This window comes from Furipterus horrens, unplaced genomic scaffold (assembly GCF_987537825.1).
Source record: "Furipterus horrens unplaced genomic scaffold, mFurHor1.1.pri manual_scaffold_4, whole genome shotgun sequence".
Taxonomy (NCBI): Eukaryota; Metazoa; Chordata; class Mammalia; order Chiroptera; family Furipteridae; genus Furipterus; species Furipterus horrens.
The window spans coordinates 82,223-95,171 of record NW_028327174.1 but is presented as its reverse complement, the minus strand read 5'-3'; the positions used below and the strand labels follow the sequence as shown (position 1 = coordinate 95,171).

Genomic DNA, 12,949 nt, shown 5'->3' with positions numbered 1-12,949 from the left:
GGGGCAGAGACGGGCGGGGTCAGGGTGGGTGGGGGGCTGTCTCAGAAGCTGCTCGGGCGCCTTCAAGTCTGGTGGGCCCCCAGCTCCCTTATCCCCACCCAGAATGTGCAGCTCATCACGCACCTCAGTGTGGGGAACCGTTCTTTGTGGTTTCGGGAATTGTAGCCCCAGCTGTGAGCCAGGCTCCCCACCGCCCCTCAGGAAGCCTCTAAGTCTCAACAGAACACTGGAAGGCTGTGCAGGAGGCAGGACCGAAAGCCACTCAGAGGGTTCCCGTGGGAATTGGAGTTAAAGATGCCTATTATGCTTTGGAGCTCGCTCTGCTTTTCTTATCTCTCAGTTAACTGTAAACAGTCTCTAGCAAGGAATGTATGAAACCTTGCACCTAATGCCAGTGTGGCATCCAGATGTTTAACAGACCCTGACACAGACTGGTCACTGTGCCCTCTGTACTGGTACTTGTAATCTGTTACTGTCAACTGTAATCTGTTACTGCCACCTAAAAGCTACTGATGATTTATGAATTTTGACCTTGTATCTCCCATGTGTACCCTTCTCAATAAAAAGCATGAGGAACGGAGGTCTTGCACTTTCTCCACTAGAGGGAACAGCCGCCTCCTTTTTCCTCCCAGACAAAATAGTGTGTCCTGGATAGGTTTGTTCCGCCGTGGTCGTGAAACCTCTGCTGGACAGAGTAGTTTCCAACCGAGCCGGGGCGTTGGGGGCAGCCCAGCCTCATCTGGCGCCCAAACGAGGGGCAGGTCATCCTCACCTCACACAGGTGTCTGGTAAGAGGCAACGTGGCCCAGTCCCTGTGCCTTCAGGTGTGCAGCTCCTGCAGGGTCTCCTGTCCACGGGGCCTCACACCCTCCCCACCCCACTCCTGGCACACATGAGAACTCAGGGTGGCTACCGTGGATGGACTCGCATGGCCGGAGCCGGGATGCCTGAGTGCAGCTTCCAGCCCAGCCTCCCACTGGCTGGGTGACCTCGGACAGGTTGCTGGATTGCTATGTGCCTCAGTTTCCTCATTTGCACACATGCAGAATAGCACCTACCTCTGGCCAACCCAAGGATTAGATGAACCATCACACCTACAAGTGTCAGCTGGTCTTATTGGGTTCTGGGTACAAGCCCCCTGGTGGCCCAGCCCAGCAGTAGAGGGCGGGGCCTCAGGGCGGGGGCTCCGGGCAGTAGCAGCAGGTGGGCCAGGGGCGGCAGCTGGGCTTGCAGCACATCTGCAGGGCAGGGTCCTCGCCCCGGGCCACCTGACTGGGGCTGAAGGTCACATCAGCATCAAACTCGGCTTTGAGCAGCTGAAGCTGCTTCAGGGCCTCCAGGACCTCTGGGGCGACCTCAGCCCCACTCCTCAGGAGGTTGTAGTTCTCCCCAGGGTCCTCGGACAGGTCAAAGAGCAGCGCAGGCTCGTGGGCAGTCAGAGGGTTGGAGGCGTGGCAGGCAGGGTCCGCAGTGGTGTCGCTGTGGACAGATCCTGGGGAGGGGGGCACATCTGTGCAGAGGGCAGGAGGGGGGCAGGCCCTGGGACCAGGGGGTGTCCATGGGGCGGGGGGAGACAGTTACCCTGGGTGAAGAAGTGGGCCTTGTACTTCCCGCTCCGCACAGCAAAGACCCCGTGGATCTCATCTGGGCTGGCTGGGTAGAAGACCATAGTCTGCCGGGGGCTCTGGGGACAAAGTCGGGGGCCATGAGGCGGGGCCCCGATCAGCCAGTGTTAGCCCCTGAATGTGCCCACCCAGGAGCCTCAGAGGCAGCAGAACTTGGATGCTGCTCCACAAAGGTGACCTGGTTCCTGTCACCCCGGGGCTGGGGTTGTGGGGTCGCTTGCCCTACCTTGCCTGTGCCCAGCAGCAGGGAGCTGAGGTCGACGCCATCCAAGGTGACGTTGGGCAGCGGGGCCCCGGCCAGGGCTGCCAGGGTGGGCAGCAGGTCCAGGGAGCTGGCCAGCTCGTGGGTCACGCCTGGGGGCAGAGGGTTGTGTGGTCACTCGATTCACCATCAAGATTGAGGAGGTGGGGCCAGGAGAGGGCCTGGAGACTGACCAGGAGTGATGTGGCCTGGCCAGAAGGCCAAGGCTGGCTCCCGGACGCCCCCTTCAAAGGTGGTCCCCTTTCCACACCGCAGGAGGCCAGAGCAGCCGCCACGGGACATCCGCATGGTCTCCGGTCTGGGTCACACAGGAGGTCGTCAGCACCTCTGACTCACCCTGGTGGCCCCAGCCCTAGATTTCCAAGTTACATGCACAGAAACGGCCAGCAGGTGCCTGTCCTCTCCCTGTCCTACAAGGACCAGCTTCCAGGTACTGTGGCCCACCTCCCACGGCCAGCAGTGAAGACAGGGAGACCCTGGAACCACACCTGTGAGGACTCTGCCTGTGCGCCCCCAGCCCCGCCGGCATACCCGTTGTCGGCCGTGAAGATCACCAGTGTCTTCCGCAGCAGCCCCAGGTCCTGCACGGCCGCCATCAGGGCGCCCACCGCCGCGTCCAGCTCCATCAGGGAGTCTCCAAATGGCCCGCGGCCTGAGCGCCCAGCAGAGCTCTCCCCACTGAACTGGGGGTAGTGGGTATGCTGGGGGAGAGACTGGAGTTAGCACAGGGCAGGGGTCAGGGCGGCATGGGGCTTGGGGCCAGGGGTGCTCACGTGGGAGGCGTAGTACAGGAAGAATGGGCGGCCCTGGCTCTGGGCATCAGCCATGAGGTCACGCGCGAAGGCCACGTAGCGCGCCTCAAGTCCAGGCAGCCAGGGCGGCTGCACCTCCACAGACAGGTTGGCCAGCAGCGGGACAGGGACCAGGTCCTGGTCGCAGACGCCATCACAGGGCGTGGCCGGCGGGAAGCAGGTGAGGTTCTGGCAAGGGCCCTGCAGGGGCAGCTCCATTCAGGGTCTGGGCTGTGCGGTGGGGCTGGGCGGCCGAGGGCCTGGCAGTTCCTACCTGGTCATGGGAATATGGGATGCCCAGGAACCGATGGAAGCCCTGATGCGGGGGCAGAAAGGCCCCCTCAGGCCCCACCCCAAGATGCCACTTGCCAGCCATCCCTGTGAGGTAGCCTCGGGCAGCCAGGACCTCAGCCAGGGTCACCTCCTCCAGGGGCAGGCCCCCTTGGGAGCCAGGCTCCAAAACTCCAGGGTACATCCCCGTCCGCACTGGGAGTCGGCCGGTCAGGAGGGCGGCCCTGCAGAGCAGATGACAGAGAAGAGCGAAGACTGGGGTGCACACAGGAGACAGGAGAGAACTGGGACCCCCGGCTGGAGGGTCGGGTGGCTGCGGGCTGAGGGCTGCCCTGCCCCTTTGCTCACCGGGAGGGCGTGCAGAGAGACACGGGCACGTAGAAGTCCGTGAACCGCAGCCCCGCGGTGGCGAGCTGGTCCAGGTTGGGGGTGGTGGAACTGGGGTGGCCATAGGCGCCCAGGTCCCCGTAGCCCAGGTCGTCAGCGAAGATCAGCACAATATTAGGTGGGCCGGCAGCGGCCAGACCTGCAGCCAGGGCCAGAGCAAGGGCCCCCGGCAGCACCATGGCCCACAGTGCAGAAAGGCTTGCCACGAGAGACCCTTCGGAAGGAAGGCAAACTGGCTCCAGCAAGCTCTGCCCGAGCCCGCAGACCAGGCACTACCCTCCCGAGCCCCCAGACCGAAATAATCCCGAGTCAGACGGTAGACAACCCCCTTCCTAAAGTCCCGAAGGACTCGGTAACCGGAGACGTCCCCTCCCCCCAACAGTAGCCGGGGCTATGACTCCCTGGAGACCCGCCTGGACCGGGACACCTACAGATTCTCGTTAGAGATCCGACCGTCTTCACCTAGGGGTCCCGGCCCAGGCTCCAGGTCAGGGGCCTAAATCACATGGCACTGACCCACGGGGTCCGGGACGGCAGGCGACAGAGAGCAGGACCGAGCCAAGGAGGCGCGAGTCCGGGCAGCGGGCAGCGGCAGCGGGCAGTGGGGCCCTCCGCGGCACTTCCGCCTCGCCCCGCCCCCGCTCCGCCTCGCGCTCCGGTGACGCGCCGCGCACCGGTGCCGAGCAAGAGGCGGGGCGGGGCGGGGCGGGCGCAGGGTCCGGGGCCTGCGGGGCGGAGCGCAGGGCGGGGCGCGGCGTCCCGGGCCTGCTGGGCGGGCTGGGGGTGCGGGTCGGATCCCGCGGTTGCAGCTGGAGCGCAGCGCGGCGCGGCGGGCTCAGGGCGGCGCGCAGTGGGTGCGCGCGGGTCCCCTGTGCTTCCGAGGCCGTTGGCGCCGGGGACGCGGGCCTGCGGGGCGGTGCGAGCTGGGTGGGGCTCCCCGCGTTCGCGCCCGTTGCGCGGGGGCCGTCCAGGCCTCTCGGACCTGCGGGGTTGGGGTCTGTCCTTAGAGGCCCTGAGTGCGGGGCGCGACCCCGGCCCGGGTGGACCAGCAAACCTCTCCTGGCTTCTCTTTCAACACAGCCTGTGCTGGTCCTGAAACACGAGGCAGCGACTTGTTCCAAACCCCTCCCCGACTGTGCGTGCGTGTGTCTGTGTGGTGCGTGTGATGTGCGTGTGTCGGGCTTTTGCGGCCTGGTATGTCTCCACGGTAGACCAATGGGAAGGATCCATCGGAAGAGAAGATTCCATGCCTGGCCCTGGCTCCCTCACTGGACAGACAGCCTTGGACAGACGGCTTCATCTTTTGGTCCCCAGTTTGTTTAGTTGTCTCAAAGCAAGAGGTGGCCCCAGAGGGCTGTTAGGTGGCTAATGTATTAAGTGCACTGCCTCCCCTCCCCGGCAGCTCCCCTGGGGGCTACTGCCCCCCACCCCCCCAGAAAACCCTCCCCAGGGCAGCGTCTGGTCTCAGGCTCCTCCACAAGCTCCCGGCCTCCCTCTGGGACCTCTGACCTCAGGACCCGTAGGGCCTGGGCTACTGTTTGTCCTGACCCTGGAGCTGGTGGGAGAGTGGACAGGACCCTGGAAAGGCCTCTGGGGCTGGCGTGGGGGTCAGGACACAGGTCCCACGGAAGCCCAGCCCTGTCTGTGGAGCTGGCAATTTCCTGGTGCAACGTGGACTTATGGCAGGGGTCAGCGTGGGAGCGAAATTTGAGGGCACAGACTCCAGAGATGGGGCTGCTCACCTCATGGGGGAGGAAGGAGCCAGTCTCCCAGAGCCATCCCCTTGCTGTCCCCTTGCAGCGTGGTTTCTGGGCTTGTGCGTGGGAGTGGAATGGGGTGGGTGGCCAGGACAGAAAGTTTCTCTGTGGCCCAGAAATCTTTGAACCTGTAATTGGAGCGATCACAGCTGGTGGGCGCTGTGAATTGGAGTTTAAAAGGAACCAACCAAAGGCACTTTCTGCTGCAAGCTGGGAGCTACCCCAGGCAGCAAGCACCTGCCCTGATTCTCAGAAAGAGCCTGCCTGCGGTTGTAAGGGTTACGCAAACGGCCGGCACTGTCCCTGCGGTTTCTGGAGGCTGCTCAGGTGTGTGGACACGGGACGCGAAGCCAGCCCAGCGCTGACCTCCAGGTGGAGGAGGAGGTGCGTGAAGCACCAGCTAGGTTTGTTCAAAGCCGGGGCTCTGCAGGTGTCTGAGTCCTTTGGAGATGAGAGCTCTCTTTTGGCATTGCCGCAGAGGGTCAGCTGGGGGCAAAGCCCCAGCGGGAGGCGACCCTCCGGGGTGCAGGAAGTGGCTCTGGACCCCTGGGCCATTGCTAATTTGGAATTTGTGCCCACAGTCAGCAGAGGCGCGCTGCTGGGAGTGGTGTGGGTCTTGTCTTTCTGTCCCAGGACCAGAGTTGGGTGAGGCCTCCTTCTCCTGGGCCTGCGTGGTGGGGGTGGGGTGGGTGAACTGCTTCAGCGGGAACGTGGCCACCTGAAGGGTTCCTGCAGTGTTCCCTGGGCCCGCTGACGTGGGGACCTCGGACACTGGAGGCCAGCTTCCCAGGCCTCCACCTGCCCCTCACTCGGCTCAACCTCCTTGCTTTCTGCAAGCAAAGCACTGCCCTGCTTCCCAACCTGGCCCCCCCGCGCCACCCAGAGGCCATGTGGTTGGTCCCAACTCCAGAGGCCTCAGATGGTAGGTGCATGCCCCACCAAGGGAAGGTGGCAAGCGACAGAGATTCTTTGCTAGACTCAGCCAGGATCCTGCACCTTCACCTGGGCCCATCTGTGCTCTTCTGTGTAAAATCCAGTTTTAACAAGAACCCTGCTGAGTCAACTTAGCGGGAGCCCCCACCCTCAATATCTGATCAGCTTCATTACCCCCCATGATGCCCAGGTGTGTCCCATCACCTGCCTGCCCTCAGCAAGAGGCCAGGACCCCCTCACCCATAACGCTTCCCCACGGCAATGCCCACCCACGGCCCTGCCTGCTTCCTGGCTCCTGCAGAGGAGGAAGTCTTCCCTGGCCTCACAGGGTCCCTGGCTGGGCCTGAAAATTAAACAGAATCATCGGCAGGAAAAAAGCACACACACTGATTTAATGTTATAAGTTTTATGTAACATGGGTGACTTCATGAGGAACTGAAGACCTGAAGAAACAGTCCAAGCTGAGTTTTCATGCTGTTTTTTGGGGGAGTGGACGCGCAGGCAGCATGAGGCTGGGCAGTGAAGCCAGGGGAGCCTCCAGGAGTCGGGTTCCTTCCTGCCTCTGGCGTACAGTGGCCCCTCTCCTCTGGGTGTGGGGGCACTTCTCCCATGAGGAGAGGATGGGGGAGGTTCATGACCTGATTCTCAAACTCCTTCAGATTGAAATACTCAACATGCCCAGGTTCCATACTCTGGGGTAACGAGTCCTGAACCCCATCACCGGATGTTCCTACTGGCCCCTGCTGTGATTGGTTGATCCCACCTGTCCCCCCCTGAAGACTAGAATGTCATCGCAGTGGTTTCTGCAGCTCACATGATGGACCTGAATAAAGTCTGCCTTACAGTGCCCTTTGGAATGGAGCAGGGGTGGCGGGGGCACAGGAGGGGCTCTACCCAGGAGCACTGTGGCCCGTGGGAGGTGACTGTGTGGCACTGGCCCTCAGCCTCAGGGTGCCAACCTTGCTGGGCCCTACCTGGAATTCTTGACCCCTAATGGCACGGCTAGCTTCTTCCCTTCCCTTGGTTTATTGGGATGTCATTTTCTCAGTGGGGACTTCCCTGGCCCCTGGTTTCCTGTCTCACCCCTCTGCTCAGGTGTGAGCTCCTGTTCTTGGGCTCTTGTGTATGGAGGGTAACAATGATCTTCCACACGGCCTGTCGATGGCTGGCATCAACTAATTAACAGGGGTAGGACTTAGCTGCCACCGACATGTGGTCAGTCTATTTTTATAGCTGTCATTGTCATGTGGGTGATGGGTGGTTCTGGGCAGGGGCCGTGGAAACATCCCGACGAGGGAGGATCTCCTGCAGGGGGCTGAGGCCTGGCGAAGAGAGGGGCTGTCCAGCTGAGGACGCAGTGGAGAGGTGTTGCCCGTGGAGATGGGGCTCTTTCGCAGGGCCACGAGGAAAGCATTCAGGGACCCACAGATGGGAGGGTGTGGTAAGATTTGTTATGGTGGACTGGAAAACTGGGCCCAGGTTCCCGGGTCCCAAGTTCTCCCGCCCCACTGTGGAAGAAGTCCAGCCAGGTCTTCATCAAGCCCAGAACAGAGGCCAGGATTCAGAAGCCAGGCTGAGGCTTAGTCCAGTGAAGGCCGCCCATCCCGCCAGCACCATCTGTCCCCCGCTGCCCTCCGCTTGCTGTACCAGGCGCTGCCAGGCTGCGTGGCTGCTGTGGAGAGAGACCCTGGGAGCGGAGGGGCGGGAATGAATGGGGCGAGTGCCTGTTCCCGGGATGTGTTATCTTGGGCGTGGCAAGGGCCAGGCACCTTTCAAACTAACCAAAGTCCCAATCTTCTGTGGGACTGCTGGTTCCGCCCCCTAACCAACCCATGTTCTAGCTCTTCCAGGGCTTTGTGCCCCTTACCCAGTCTGATCCTTTTCCCAGGCCAGACAGACAGGCCTTTATGGTGGCCCCCTGGCTCCTAGCACATGCCTCATAGGAGAAGCACCTCCCTCTTCGTCATATTGGCTCCTACTGAGCATGCACCCAGCCGAGGAATTTTCCCTTTATTGTTCTGCCCCTCCCCCAGGTAATGTGCAGGGAAGAGACAATGGTGCCCTGGGGTGTGTGAAGCTGCAGCTTCCTAGTGGAGCAGGCCCAATATTAGATTCAGCTTCCCAGTTTATTAGGCTTCTTAATGTCTGATTCCCTCTGCTCCCTTCCTTTATTAATATGTAGCTACCTGTGCCAACGGTCACACAGTTGGGTTAGACGCAGAGGCCAGGTTTCATGACAATGGTGCCCGCAGGGGAAGGACCCTGAGAGGCCGCATCAGAGATTCACTCAGGGCAGAGAGGAGAAGCAGCCTCAGACTAGACACACGGAACCGCTGGTGCGTGGCAGATGGGCCTGTGGCTGTTTCCCAGAACAAATCACACCACCATTAAACTTCATCAGATCATCGTACGACGATACGTCAGGAATGCGTGCTTCATCCCAGAAGGAAGTTCTGTACAGACCACGTGTGGGCAATTCTCAAGGAACTGGATGGAGCTCAGAGCAGATGGAATTCTTGGACTCCACGGTGGCTGCAGGCAGCAGCCTGGGTACTCACGGCCTGGCTGTGGTGGGCCGACAGGCAGCTGCTGTGGCGCAAGGCCCACAGGCTCGAGGTGGGCACAGGGGGCACAGCCCCGCCTTCCCGGGCAGGCAGGGCAGGGGCAGTTCCAAGGCAACACGGGAAGAGAAGACTTAGATCCCGAGACAAACTGCACCCTTTGGCGAAGTCCCAAGGAATGGACCCTGGAGGAAGATGCTCCCACATCGGGTTGGGGATCTGAGGGCCTGGGGTGGTGTGGCCAGTTTGTGCTCTGCTGATGAAAACCGGGGCTCCTGGAGCTCATGGGAGGGATGCTGAGATGCTAAGACTCCTTGGTTTAATGGAGAAAAAGGCAGCCAGAGACAGAGAAAGACAGGGGTATACTGTGCTTGACCTGCTCAGTGGTGCCCTAACTGTTCCTTGGGAGGACCTGAGGACCCCCCAGCACCAAAACATTAGGGATGTACTTTGGTGTAGTGAGGGGGTGGCAGCACCTTTGAAAGGCTCTGGGGAGGCTGGCCTCTGCAGGGTGGGAGTGAAATGGGGTGAAGAGGTACTGGGGGCACAGATTGTGTGGTCAGGCAAGCGTGGTCACCGTGATGTGCAAGAAGAATGATGTGGCCTCAGAGACCTTCGGCTCACTAGCCACGGGGTCACCCTGAGGACGAAAACATGGCAGTGTGCATGGAGGTAGGGGCCATGATGGAAAGACCCCAATGTCTCTGGAACGTGACTCAAACTTGACTCACGATGCAGAGTCACAGCTCCTGCTCTGACTCCTGGACGTGAGTCACTTGCAGACCTGCAGCCCTCTGCCAGAGGGGAAGGCCTGGCGGAAACCGCCAAGGCCATGCGGTCTTCCCCTGGCCTCCCCTGCAGGGAGGTGCGGACTCTGGCCAGGATGGCTGTGCATGGGGGAGGGGACACCTCAGGCTCCCGGGGACTGCTGGGCTCTGCCTCTGAGCTAATGACACTTCTCAGACTCTGTGATGCCCCTACTCACCCACAGTCACTGGTCAGTGGGGGCAGATGAGGCATGCATTTTGGGCCACAGCCCATCGCCCAGTGGACACAGTGGGCATGTGAATCTACCTTGTGTTAATTTCCCCAGCGCCCAAGGCATGCGGTCTGGATAGATGTGCTATGGAGCAGGCCAGTGCAACACTACCTGCAAGAACTCAGGCCCAGTGGAGGCTCCCAGGGCTCCCTCCTATGTCAGTTGAGGAAACACCAGGTACTTTGACAGATAACCCCCTAATGCTAGTGACTTAATACAACTGGAATTTCATGCTCATAGAAAGTCCAGTTTTCAACATGGGTGGGGCTGGGGGCTCTCTCCCCATCAGGTCATTCAGGGATCCAAGCCAGGGACAGTGCTGCCATCTTTGGTGTGTGGTTTAAGGGCGTTCCGGAGGGGAGACGAGAAGGCACGCAGGATTGAGCAGCAGGTATTTGTGGATTCGATGCAATTCCAATACAATTTCCAACATGTCATTTTTGTAGAAATTGACAACCTGATTCTAAAATTTACATAGAAACGAAAATTACCTAGAAGAGCTGAGAAAATTTTAAAAGGGACAAAGAGGTAGGATTTATACTATCTGGTTTCAAGATTTACTATAAAGTGATAGAAATGGAGACTGTGTGGTACTGGAGAAATTATATAAATATACATAAAAGAAAAAGAATAGAAATTTCAGGAACAGGCCCACTTATATGTGGTCAACTGATTTTCAACAAAGGTGTGAAGGAAATTCAGTGGGAAGGAAAGTCTTTTCAAAAGCGGTTCTGGGAGGTACCCAGAACCCTCAAACGCACAGAGACAGAAAGCAGAACCAAGGTCAGCAGGGGCTGGGGAGAGGGCAGTGGAGAGTCGCTGTGTAATGGTCACAGGGATTGGGTTTGAGAAGATGAAAAAGCTCTGGAGACGGGCTGCGGTGATGGTTACCCTGCAACGTGAATGTGCTGAACGCCACAGAACCGTGCGCTTAAAAATGGTTAAAACGGGACATTTGTTTTTATTGATTTGAGAGAGGGAGAGAGAGAGAGAGAGGGAGAGAGAGACTTTTGTTCCACTTATCTATGCATTCATTGGTTGATTCTTGTCTGTGACCAGGGATGAAACGCACCTTGGTGTATTAGGATGATGCTCTAACCAACTGAGTTACCCAGCCAGGGCTAAAATGGTAAATTTTATGTTATATATATATTTTTACCACAATTAAAATATTTTAAAATAATTTTTTAAGAAGCCTGAGACAATTGCACATCCATAAAGGGAAAATACAAATATCAACCTTTTCTTGATACTAGAAACAGAAATTAACTTTAAATTAAATCTTAGATCTAAATGTAAAAGTTAAAACTACAACTTTTTGATGAAAGTACAGAAGAAATTTTTGTAATTTTGTGGTAGGCAAAGTTTTTCTAAATAGGGCACAAAGAATATGAACAATAAAAGAAAAAAAGATAAATGGATTCTGTAATAATGAAAAACTTTTGTTCTTTGAAAGAGACTATTGTGAAAGGCAAGCCACAAAATTAGAGAACATTTGCAAAATACATATCACACAAAAAACCAAAAACTTGTATCCAGTTTATATAAAGATCTCCTAAATTTCAAAAAAGCCAAACTACCCAGTTTTTAAACAGGAGACAATAGACGGGAACAGACACAAAAGGAGACATGTGAACGGCCAGTATGCACCTGCCAAGAGGCTCAACATCACTAGTCATCTGGGAAGTGCAGGTTTAAACACACAAGGCGATACCGCCACACATCCATCAGAATGGCTAAAATTAAAAAGAAAGGCACCACCAAGTGTTGCCAGGGATGTGGAGAAAGCAGAAGAATTTGAATGTAGAATGAGACCACCATTCTGGAAAACTGCGTGCAGATTTCTTAAGTTTCGCACACATTTACCATTCAATTCCTAAGGATATTCATCCAAGAGAAAGGAGAGCACAGGTCCACACGAGAACTTGTGCACATGTGTTCATCATGGTCCCAACAGAGAAACAACCCAAATATGTAGATCAGCTGAGGAACTACTGATAAGCAAAATGTGGTAATTTCATAAAGTGGAGTATTACTCAGGACAAAGAGAGTGAACTGAGTGGGACTGGGGGGGAAGGGCACCCTGGCAGGAAGTAGGCAGGGACCCCCAGGCCTTGAGAAAGTCGAGAAGGGGAGCTAGGAATCACCTTTCTAAAGCAGCCCCGCGCCTCTCCTCTGGTCTAGGGGTCTCTCTAGCTCCACCTCCTCTGCTGGACTAGGGGGCAGCTCTGGGTGGCACCTGGAGTCAGGGGCCCACGGAGGCCAGCAGCGCCTGGGCTGTGTTGGTCGCCTGCCCAGCAGCCCCGTGGCACTCGGGCTGGGCGGCCCGCTCTTCAGCATCTGTTGTCTTTGCACTTCCTGATCCCCTTGCATCATAATTTCCAGGGATCCCTCAACTGGTCATCCCATCCAGAACCCATGTACCTGTCCTCCAACACTGGGATGAATTTACTATTTTAAAATACCTATTTGTCGTTATAATCCTACCATATCGCACATTTAAAAATGCTCAAGATGGTAAATTTTGTCATGTATTCTTTACCATGATACTAAAGCACCCATACTTCTTGAATCGTCTGTGACCTTTGGGAGGAAGGAGACATAAACCTGTGGGTAAAATGCATAGCATTGAATGAAAAGGTCATTGAAATTCTTAATGTGAAATTAACTAGATAGATATCTCTCGTTTTCCCTTTTACTGTTAAAATAATATTTTAAATCTAATGCTTTCTCAGCCGTCCCTACACCTCGTTGGAAGCCTTGTTAGTCTACCTGAAGAGTGTTCATTAGAATGCACTTCCTTGGTTGAGATGACAGAAACCAAATGTGAACTGGCTTCATGATGATGATAAAATTTTGAGTATTTACTCAAAAACAAGTCCTGGGCTAGTGGTGCGCCTCTGAAGTTTACCACATACCAGGCATCCGATAGGCTTTTACATCCATTGTGTTGCCTAGCCCACACGATGGCCCAGCAGGCCAGGCCCCTGAAGGTGGGTACCTGCCTCATGCCCAGCACCTGGAGCAAGGCCTGGCATGTGGCCAGATGAATGAGGGTGTGAAACAATTCTTACCATTGTCCTCATCTTACCACAGCGTACACAGAGCCCCAGGGAGACTAAGGAGCTTTCCCAGGCCTCTGGGGGTTTGGTGGCTGAGCTGGGATTCTAATCCAGGCAACTGCTCCAAGGTCAGCCCTTCAACGTCTCCATTAAGTGGACTTTCAACCTAGAAGGGAGACTTACTGGCTCTTGAAATCAGATGCAAGAAAAGCAGAAGTGCTGCCAGATTCCAGGGACTAAG

At 57.0% G+C, this 12,949-nt stretch overlaps 1 protein-coding gene across 2 annotated transcripts; it reads right to left on the bottom strand.

The window, feature by feature from the left end:
* Nucleotides 1-1,095: 1,095 nt before the first annotated feature.
* Nucleotides 1,096-3,991, bottom strand: ARSA (arylsulfatase A). Of its 2 annotated transcripts, none has more exons than XM_090272190.1 (9): nucleotides 3,788-3,991; nucleotides 3,318-3,570; nucleotides 2,953-3,193; nucleotides 2,661-2,879; nucleotides 2,419-2,588; nucleotides 2,061-2,185; nucleotides 1,852-1,979; nucleotides 1,582-1,684; nucleotides 1,096-1,492 (listed from the first exon to the last, which is right to left on the bottom strand). In XM_090272190.1, the coding sequence occupies exons 2-9, from the start codon at nucleotides 3,533-3,535 to the stop codon at nucleotides 1,173-1,175; spliced, it is 1,524 nt and encodes a 507-aa protein (XP_090128316.1). In that variant the 5' UTR covers nucleotides 3,536-3,570; nucleotides 3,788-3,991; the 3' UTR covers nucleotides 1,096-1,172. The 2 variants fall into 2 exon arrangements, with proteins under 2 accessions (XP_090128316.1, XP_090128317.1); XM_090272191.1 differs by having other exon boundaries at nucleotides 3,873-3,991.
* Between the last annotated feature and the right edge of the window lie 8,958 nt (nucleotides 3,992-12,949).